The following is a 9,958-nucleotide window of genomic DNA, read 5'->3' as shown; positions in this document are numbered from 1 at the left end:
GGATGTGGCGGAGGAGGGAGAGTGACATTTCCTACAAGGTGCAGCAAAGGAGGGGACGCGCGTGCCGCTCTCCCGGGTTTCGGATGGCTGCTTGTTTTGTTGTCTCCGAGGCTCAGGTTGGCTGCGTCCAAGAGAGACATTCGGAGACATCCATCTTATTTTGTTTGAAAAGTTACTGGTTCAAGTTGTCAGTGTGTGTGACAGCTCGGAATACAGCTAATTTGCGACCGCCCCTCCTCTCTTCCCTGAGGATCTCCGAGGCAGGGAAGCGGACCCAGTGCCGCCGCAGTCCCGCGCGAGAGCAAAGCAGGGCAGCGTGGGGGCGGGGACCCACGAAGGACGGAGCTTTGTAGAAGACACCGACTCTCGGGATAAAGGCCGACTGGAGAAAAATCTGGCCCGAGTGATGTAAACAGGAGGGAAACCTAGGGCGCCGCCAGCGTTCCAGAAGGCGGGCCTTGCACCCGCGATAATCTGCGGGAGCACCAGCTTCCCTAGGCGCGAGCTCCAGGAGCGCTGTGACCAACTCTCCACGCCTGGTGCCGCTTCGGAGCTGCAGAAGTTAGTGGGAGTTAGAACTCCCTGGAGCCGCGGTTCGAGGTCCCCTACCCTTTGGAGAAGGACGCGCCCGACCAAGCACAGCCCACGCGGCAGCAGCAAACAGTTTGGCGTGGCCGGGGCGTGGCCGAAGGGGCGGGCCACGCCCTCTTTCCCAGTTCCCCTCCACTTCCCGCTCCCATTGGTCGCCAGGATGGCCAATGATCGCTCGGATCGAGGTCCTACCCTGGGTCTGACTCGAAAGCTCCTGCCAAAACTTTGGGAGTTTTTAGAGAGGAGTTTTTTTTTTCTTCTTATTACTTTTTTTTTTCTTTTTAAACTAACGGACTATTATTGTTTTAAATTCATCTGTTAAGGCTTAGCTGTTTGAGTGTTTCTTTCGGTGCCCGGCTCCTGTCTCCCCGGCTTCCCTGGCGTTTGTGGAGCCGCGGCCCCCGCCCGCCTAGCCGCTCCAGCACCCCTCGCTGGCCTACAGCCCGCGGGGAGCGCGGGCGCCGCGCCGCCTTTAAAGTGAGGCCAGGGGCCGAGGCCGTGAGCGGCCGGGATCCGGCCCTCGCCTCCTCCCTCGGTGGCGTTAGGGCTCCCTGGCCTCCCTTCAGTTCGGACGGAGAAGAGTAAGCGGATCATCCCCGGCTGGGCTGCCGCCTCCTCCTGGACTTAGCGCGCCCCTCCCCGCGCACCTACCCACCCACCCGGCCCGGCCAGGCCGCGGCGGCAGCTCCGTGCACCCCGCCAGAATGTTCGCCGCCGGGCTGGCTCCCTTCTACGCGTCCAACTTCAGCCTCTGGTCGGCCGCCTACTGTTCCTCCGCCGGCCCGGGCGGCTGCTCCTTCCCCCTGGACCCCGCCGCCGTCAAGAAACCCTCCTTCTGCATCGCGGACATCCTGCACGCCGGCGTTGGGGAGACGGGGGCGGCTCCGGAGGGTCTGGCGGGGGCCTCGGCCGCTGCCCTCACCGCGCACTTGGGATCGGCTCACCCGCACGCCTCTTTTCAAGCTGCCGCCAGATCCCCGCTTCGACCCACCCCAGTGGTGGCGCCCTCCGAAGTCCCGGCTGGCTTCCCTCCGCGGCTGTCCCCGCTCTCAGCCGCCTACCACCACCATCACCCACAGCAGCCACCGCAGCAGCAGCAACCGCAGCAGCAACAGCCTCCGCCTCCACCCCGGGCTGGAGGCTTGCAGCCCCCGGCCTCCGGGTCGCGGCTGGTCCCGAATCCCCACCATAGCGCTTCCGCCCCGGCCCCCTCCAGCAAGGACCTCAAATTTGGAATTGACCGCATTTTGTCTGCAGAATTTGACCCAAAAGTCAAGGAAGGCAACACACTGAGAGGTAGGTCTTGGGCGAGAGGCTGCAGGCCTCTGACCAGGGCACTGACGCACTCCCCGATCCCTGGGCCATTTGGGATTCCGTTGAGTGTTTTTACAATTAAGGACAAATCGGTAAAATGAGGGAGAAGAAAATGAGTTGTAAGGAGACTATGAAACATTAGGTTTAAAACTCACCTGCTCTACATTAAAAAAAAAAATGGAGGAAGAAGAACCCAGAGATGCTTTAAAAACACATGTCACAGAATCAGCATTCATAAAAACGGTTGGTGTAAATATTAGCTAAAATGACTATCATCTCTCTGTCTCTTTAATCACGTATCTACAAAGAGAACTACATTATTTGGCAGGAAAAGCCCTTTTGGGGAACACTTTCCCGTCCATTGGTCTGATTTCTAGTGAAATTCCACCCAAGGAATATAGATGAACAATATTGACTCTAAACTCCCAAGAGGAGAGAGCAGGGTGAAGGATCCTTTGGAGGGACAGTTTAGGTCTGTGGAATTCTTGGAAGGCACCTGAAAGTGACTTCGTTCAGGCCTCTTTACCTGAAGTCCTTCCTAGCTGTGTGCGTGGACGTGGACCTGTGGGACACACAGGAACATTTCGTGCAGTGCCCCTGGGCCACTGTCAGGAGAGAGGCGCCTCGGCGGCACGGAGACAGAGGTCTCTCACCACTTCCCTTCAGGAAAACGGAACGGAGGGGTGGGGGAGGAGACGAACAAGTCCCAGAGAGTGTGAGTGTGGGTTTGCCGGAGGGGTAACAGCGCTTCTTTTCCCTCGTCCCCAGATCTCACGTCGCTGCTAACCGGCGGGCGGCCCGCGGGGATGCACCTCCCCGCTCTGCAGCCCTCCACCGGCCAGTTCTTCGCGTCTCTAGATCCCATTAACGAGGCTTCTGCCATCCTGAGTCCCCTAAGCTCGAACCCGAGAAATTCAGTTCAGCATCAGTTTCAAGACACCTTTCCAGGTACGGAAACCCTCCTGAGCGACGGCCTAACGGGTAGGTCGACTGCCAAAACACTTAGGACTGGAGTATCACGTGGCCACCGAGGTGTAGCAATCCCGGAGTTGATGCGGGAGGCTACCACGTCCGGAGAGAAACCGAAAGATTTCTCAGTGAGCTAGCTCACTCTTTGGTCGGCTCCCGGGGTTAAGGGGTGGGGAGCCTGGGGAGGGAAGAAACTGTGGGCGAGCGGGTGGGCTGAGGGGGTTTCCCTAGTCTTTTCGCCCGAGAGGGTGGTTTGAAAATGCAGCAAGTGGTGGTGTTATTAACATACACTCATTTTGGAACGACCTCAAACATTTGCCGGAAGGTTCCATCTGCGCCGATGGGCATGGATGCGAGTACACACACACACACACACACACACACACACACACACACAGTGGCTGTCATCTTTAGATCCTTTAGGCCGAGGCGCATTTTCGCCTGCTCTTAGCATGCATTCGGTTTACGTCTTTACTTTGGAATTAATCGATGCAACGCCGGGCTTCTCCACTCCACACTCGCGTTAGGCCTTCCGCCTATGGTCTTAAGAGCCGTACATTTCCTCCTGAGAGAGGCCATTCTGTGTCTGCGTGAAGGGCTTTCAGAGCCGACTGTTAACGTAAAACAAGTTCAGGCATCACGGTGAGCCCCAGGCGCGCAGGCCGCGGACAGGGCACTAACTGGGTCCTCCTGTCTCTCTCTTGCTCCTGCATGGTGGCAGGTCCCTACGCTGTTCTCACGAAGGACACCATGCCGCAGACGTACAAGAGAAAGCGCTCGTGGTCGCGGGCGGTCTTCTCCAACCTGCAGAGGAAGGGTCTGGAGAAAAGGTTTGAGATTCAGAAGTACGTGACCAAGCCAGACCGAAAGCAGCTGGCCGCGATGCTGGGTCTCACCGACGCCCAGGTAAGCCAGCTCTGGCCCCGATGCACAGCCCCTTGGACGGGCAGCAGCTCTCAGCCTAGCCCCAAGGCCCCCTCCGCCGGCTGACTCTCCTTTTGCGGTGGAAACACTAGGTCTCGAATTTCAGGAGACTTCGTGGACTTCTCAATTTGAGACAGGAGAGAGGAAGGGGTGGGGGAGAAGGACGGAAAGAATAGCCCATCCCCAAAGAGGTTTGTCAACAAGCGCTGCGTGTTTATTTTGGCCAACAAGCGAAAGCATGTTGCCGAGAAAGCAAATAGGCAGCAGGAGATAATAATTATATACTCGACTGTAGCACGATTTGCTGTAGGAGGCAGTTTATTTCAGAAGAGATAAAAATCCAAAGTCAAGAGATTGTTGTTGTTTATTTTTTCCCCCTCCTGTCCTCCCTCCCTCCCCCTCCTCCTGCTGCTGCTGGATTGTGAAATCCCCAGTTGTGAGGAAGTGAAAACATTATTTCAAACGGAATTACTTAGCCCCAGTAGGGCAAGAAGTCCATTTGGAGCAGCCACAGTCAGTCCGATTTTCTAACGGCATAATGGGAGGGGGAAGTGAGGAAGAGAAAGAAAAAGAGATTTTCTTAGAATGCCCAAGAGCATTTCACCAGGTTCTGCCTAGTTGAGTTTTTTTTTTTTCCCAAGACAAATCTTCAAATAGCAAATCTATTGTGCCTGAATTCAATATTTTTTTCTTTTCTCAAGTTCAAGACCTTTTTTTTTTTTTTTTTTTTTTTAAGTTTTGAAAATAGAAGAGTCACCGTTCTCGAACACCTCACCACAATGGCCCTTGCTCCCTGGGTGCTTCTGTCCTCCATCACACAACTCCCCTCCCCAGCACACACACTGGAAGAGCCCAGCCGTTTTCCACCAGCTGTGGATGTTATTTTTAAAAGGGAAGCTGGAACTTGTGTGAACGCATTGGGTCCCCCAGGGGATTATATATTTATATAGATTCTCCGCCCCATCCCTACCCCCTTCCTCCACTTTGCACAGGTTTAATTCCAGTGTTCTCTGAGCCCACAGAAGGATTAGTTTATCCTGGGCAGGGGCAGGGCCCTTATCAGCGTCTGAGTACACACATGCCAAGGGAATGCTCTTTTATAGAAGGTCCATTGGTGTTCCACCCCACTGGGATTAACTCTTTGAACCCCCTTCCCCCTTTGTTTTCCACGGTTGCTCCTTAAAAAGAATTGTTTTTGTAGGGACTTGCCTTGGGTAGTGGCAGTAAAGGAGGGGGCCAACTTAGCAGGGATTCTTAACATTGGGTCACCAAACCCTTGAAACTGTGTGCAAAATCTTGGGTATATATGTGCATTTTTCTGGGTCAGGGGTCCATAATTGTAATCAGATTCGTGGGAGGGGGGGTCCTGGCTCAAGTGGGGTTAAGAAGCATCGATTTAGAGCATTGATCCTCCCTAGTTTGAGGGCAAGGTGCAGGGATCTGCCTTTGCAACAGGCATCCAGGTCACTGCAGGCTAGAAGTCGGAGGGCCACATTTTGAGAAACAGTCCTAGTTGCTTCCCTAGGCGAGGATCTCTGGTGATCCTCATGGTTTCCCTGGGCTGCTTCTCGGTCCCTGCTTCTAGCACAGTACTTGGCCTGTGGTAGAGGTGCTGGGGACGACTAGCGACGCTTTCCCGCCTTTGGGAGTGCTCCGGGATGCGCGCAAGTCGGATAGGAGCGAGCCTGCGTCTCACCTCCGTGTCCCTTCTTGTCTCCCGGTGCGGTGCGGCGCGGCGCAGGTGAAGGTGTGGTTCCAGAACCGGCGGATGAAGTGGCGACACTCCAAGGAGGCCCAGGCCCAGAAGGACAAAGACAAGGAGGCTGGCGAGAAACCGTCGGGCGGAGCCCCGGCTGGCGACGGCGAGCAGGAGGAGCGGAGCCCCAGCCGCTCGGAGGGCGAGGCTGAGAGCGAGAGTAGCGACTCCGAGTCTCTGGACATGGCCCCCAGCGACACGGAGCGGACTGAAGGGGCCGAACGGTCTCTGCACCAAACGACGGTCATCAAGGCCTCGGCCGCCGGCGCCCTCCTCGCCGCCAGCAGCGGAGGCAGCGCGGGGAGCGGCGGCGGCGGCGGCGGCGGTTTTAACTTCGGCGTCCTCAGTAGCGGCAGCACCGGCGGCGCCGGGAGCTCCGGCGGCCACGGCAGCGGCAGCGGCGGCGGCGCCTCGGAGCTGCTCCCTGCGCCCCAGCCAGCCCTTGGCAGCGCCCCCAAAAGCCCCGAGCCCGCCCCGGCGCCGCTCGGCGGCCTCTAGACTGGACGAGGTTGGAGGAGACGCGGGGCCCTTCGTGCAGGCTCCCAGCCTTCCAGTGTGGGCTGGATTCTGTGCCTACTTTCCAGTGGCGGCGGGACCAGGGCCGGAGACTCAGCGGCGGAGTCCCAGCTCGCGCATCGCTGCCCCGGCCGGTGCAGCCCACCCCGCCCAGAGCCGAGGGGAATCGGAGTGCCTCTCGCCAGGCTCCCAGCGCCGGCGGAACACTTCTGCCTGGATACAAGCAGCTCGCCCTGTGAAGCGTTGGACTAAACAGTCCTCCCCGCATTAGGGGTCGTGGCGGAAAGACGCGATGCACTTAGGATGCCACAGACTTGTAAATAAAATGTTTACTATGGTTTGTAAAGGCCGCTTGGCTTGCTGGGGCGATGCGGTCGTTAGGGTCTGGAATCTCCGACCCGGACCTTAGCCCCGGGACCCTGCAGGTCCCAGCAGCTGGAGGTGGGGGACTAGAGTTTCGGGGGGACATGCTGCAACCTCAGAGCCACCTTGCTGCAGAGATCGGCGCCGGGGCTTAGGGGTTCCACCAGTTCAGAGGTCTCGTAGGCCGCGCTAAGCACCTCTGATCGGGCAAACCGCAACGCTGAGTGTGGCCTGAGAGCTGAGTCGGCCATAGAATCTGTCAGGCCTGTCGGGCAGATGGCTTCCCCAGCTGGAGTCAGGACGCGAGGAGGGTGCACACCAGCCTTCCGCAGCTCCAGCTTAAGCAGAGTTGGGTGGAGAAGACAGTGGTGTGGGACAGGGTCAGTCTAGCCACAGCTGGTACTAGAGAGGCAATTCCAGCGCAAACTGCCCCTTGCCTGGGGATGGAGTAGGGGGACGCAGCAGGTTTGTGGTGTCTGGAGAAAAGGATAGACAGAATAGACAGATCACAGCGGTTAGGGCTGGAAGCCTGAGCCTGAGATAGCTTTAAAGCTGCTAAAACATTTGCAGGGCAGGATGGTGATCTGTTCAAGGTCCCTTCCCTTGTCCAAGTTTGAGGAGGAGCCCAAACCAGAACTCGGAGCTCCTAGCTCACATTTGGCCAGTGAAGGATCTGCTAAACCGCACACCATCTGCCCCCCATCGGCGTGTACACACACACACACACACACACACACAATCTTCCTTTGCAGTTGGGCCGCTACAGGTGTCCAGTTGAAATCTTACCCCACCCCAAGCTGGGGTGAGATGAAAGGCAGTTTCCCCATCACACTGCAACTGGAATATAGCACATCTATTTTGCCTCCATGTTGCTACTGGGATGGACCATTCCATTTTTTTTCTCTTTTTTTGAAATCTTGAAGCATCAAATCTCTCTCCGAGACACCCATGCCCCCTTCCCTGGAAACCACGAAATGTTCGGAGTTGGTAAAAAGTGATTTCAGGAGATTTTAGATCAAATAGACATTGTGGACAAACCTGATCACCCGGGTCTATATGACACTGAGCTGGGGCAAAGCCACAGGCCTTTTACAGGCCCATCATCCATTATGGGAAGCTGGTTGTCACATGGAACCCGTTGGGGAGAGAGAGTGTTGCTCCTGTGTAGATGCTGAGGCCAGCAAGCCTAGGACCCACTCCAGACCCCTGGCCTTATCGAGAAGGCTCCTAGCAGCTCCCTGGTCTGGCTTAGCTGTTTCCCCATTTTGACCCATTCGTTTGAGCACAAAGACGTCTGTTCTAGACTTCCGGGCCCAAGGGCAGAGTAGAGGCCTCAGATTTAGCCTTCTTTGGCCTGGCTCAGCCGGTCACCTGGGCAAGTCCCAGAGTGCAGCCCAGGGATGCAAGGCTGACTACTCCCTGCTGAAGTGAACCACTCAACCCACCAGTGGAGCTGAACCCCTAGAGAAATGTATGTGCACAGTGGGGAGAGGAACCACTGGGGTGGTCTGGCCTAGGAAAGATGAGAAAGGTAAAGTGCCCCAGAAGGGACCTCAAGTTAAATGGGGACACCAGCCAGCTGTTATCCCTAAATGGAGCATATGTTTTGGGGTGATTGCAGTCTCCACACTTGCTGTGAGTCCCAGCCCTGGGTTAGGATGACTCCTCCTCACCACAGGCTTTGCTACCTGAACTGTAGGAGTCTCTCTGTACCTTTATTTTGCTTTCACTTCCAAAATTCATTTCCTCCCACTACAGAAATACTGAAACCAGGACATCCCAGGAACATCGAATTTCGAGGCACTAGAATTCAGTTCTGGCTGGGAAGGCAAGCTGGGGAGGGGGTGGTGCTTTCTGCACGTCGCAGCTACCCCTCCTCACGAGGCCCACGAGATACTCATGCTCCCAAACCCGCGCTGCATTTTCCTGCCTGGGTCCTGGGCTTTTGAAACTGAAGGAAAACTTTGCCCAGGGACTTCAGGCATGTGATTTCAGGTAGAATTCACCCTTACCCCAGTCAGGGTCCACCAGACCAGAGGGCACGGTGGAGCTGAGGGGCTGGGAATGAAATGGGCCATCGGGAGTCAGGATGCTCCTGGGGTGGGGGTAGTCACAGGAGGCGCCCCTTCCTCAGCCACCCCGGTCTCTCCTTCCTGCATATTTTCCCCGTGAAACATTAGCGGGTCTGTTCCCTGGGCTGTGGAGTTCTTCCACATTTTCATCAGGAACGGAGTATCAAAAGCCCGGGAGAAGTTTAAAGTTCATTTTGAAGGAAAGCTGCCGGGTCGGAGGGTCTGTCTAGGCGGGATGGAAAAGCAGCATTTCGGGCCAGGCCGCGTCATCCCCGGGACTGCTCGCTCGGCCTGTGTAAGGGGATTTTCCCGAGGGCGCTCGATGCTAGCAAGAGTGGCCAGGGAAGCTAGAAATTCTTGAACTAAGACCGAGATTTCGCAGACACGGAAGAAAAGGCCGAGCGCGCCAGGTCCGCGGACCCCAGGCCGGCCCTGGCCCGCAGAGCTGGGGCTTGGACGAGGCGGGTGCGCCCGGGCCCCGGGCTCCAGAGAAGGGCAGAGCCGCGACCCCCGCCCTTACCCCCGCGCCCCCGCCCCAGGCTTCGCCTTTTGCTGAAAGCAGTAATAACTCTTTGCCCAGAGCAGGGCCCCGCCTCGCCAGTTCCGGAGTCCGGGCGGCGCCAAGCCCTCCGAGCAAGGTTACCTCTGCGCAGCTCTGAGCGCGCAGAGGGCGGGCGAGCAGCGCGCGCCTCTCTGGGACTCGAGGGGGATCGGCTACGCCCCTCGGGTGCACGCACGCCATACACACCACTCTTACACACGTAGGTCAAATACAAATATACAGGCCCTCAGAGCACACAGAAACGCAGACGCGGACGGGCTAGTTCAGCACTTTGTGGATAAGCCACGCAAATAAAGTTCCACGTTCTCCTCCAAATGGCAAAGCAAAGTGAGGAGACTCACACCGCCTTCCTCTGCCAGTGTGGGTGCCTGGGGCGCTTGTCTCTAGAAAAGTTTTCTTGAGCCAAGATTCGCTGACTAAGCCACTGAAAGCAGGCGCCGCATTCCCCTGCGCTTGTCAGCCTCAGCCGAGGGTGGGCAGGGGCCGCGATGCCGGGAGTTGTTGGGAGCGTGTAGCCGTCGCCGTCCTGTCCCCACTGAGGCTAAAACTGTCCCATCCTGCGGCACTTCAAGGAGAGGTCTTGCTTCTAACGGAGGCTGTGGCCCGCATACCCTCCAATGAAGATCATCCCTTGTCTCCACCCGCCCCCCTCTCCAGCAAGGATTCGCTCGTATGGTGGAGGTGGGGGGCAGTTGCTCAAACTCCGGTTGTCACAGATCCTTCCAAACTTCAGAGGGAACGAGCGGCTCTGGGATCTTTTTGTGGCCACTCCCTCTAACTAGGGTCTGAAGTGGGGTGTGGGCAAGGGTTCTAGTTTGCGGCCAGCTTGGCGCAGGTGAGCTCTGAGTGCCGGGCTTACTGGTCCCTCCTGCTCTAGGTACCAGAAGCCGA

The 9,958-nt window shown here is 57.2% G+C and overlaps 1 protein-coding gene across 1 annotated transcript; it reads left to right on the top strand.

Moving 5' to 3' along the window:
• The first annotated feature begins 842 nt into the window (after nucleotides 1–842).
• On the top strand, nucleotides 843–6,150 carry HLX (H2.0 like homeobox). Its single transcript, XM_068538537.1, has 4 exons — nucleotides 843–1,887; nucleotides 2,674–2,853; nucleotides 3,596–3,780; nucleotides 5,540–6,150. The coding sequence occupies exons 1-4, from the start codon at nucleotides 1,296–1,298 to the stop codon at nucleotides 6,050–6,052; spliced, it is 1,470 nt and encodes a 489-aa protein (XP_068394638.1). The 5' UTR covers nucleotides 843–1,295; the 3' UTR covers nucleotides 6,053–6,150.
• The last annotated feature ends 3,808 nt before the right edge of the window (nucleotides 6,151–9,958 follow it).

The sequence above is a fragment of the Eschrichtius robustus genome, chromosome 3 (genome assembly GCF_028021215.1).
Source record: "Eschrichtius robustus isolate mEscRob2 chromosome 3, mEscRob2.pri, whole genome shotgun sequence".
Taxonomy (NCBI): domain Eukaryota; kingdom Metazoa; phylum Chordata; class Mammalia; order Artiodactyla; family Eschrichtiidae; genus Eschrichtius; species Eschrichtius robustus.
The sequence above is the reverse complement of the archived record's forward strand: the minus strand, read 5'-3'. Positions and strand labels throughout refer to the sequence as shown.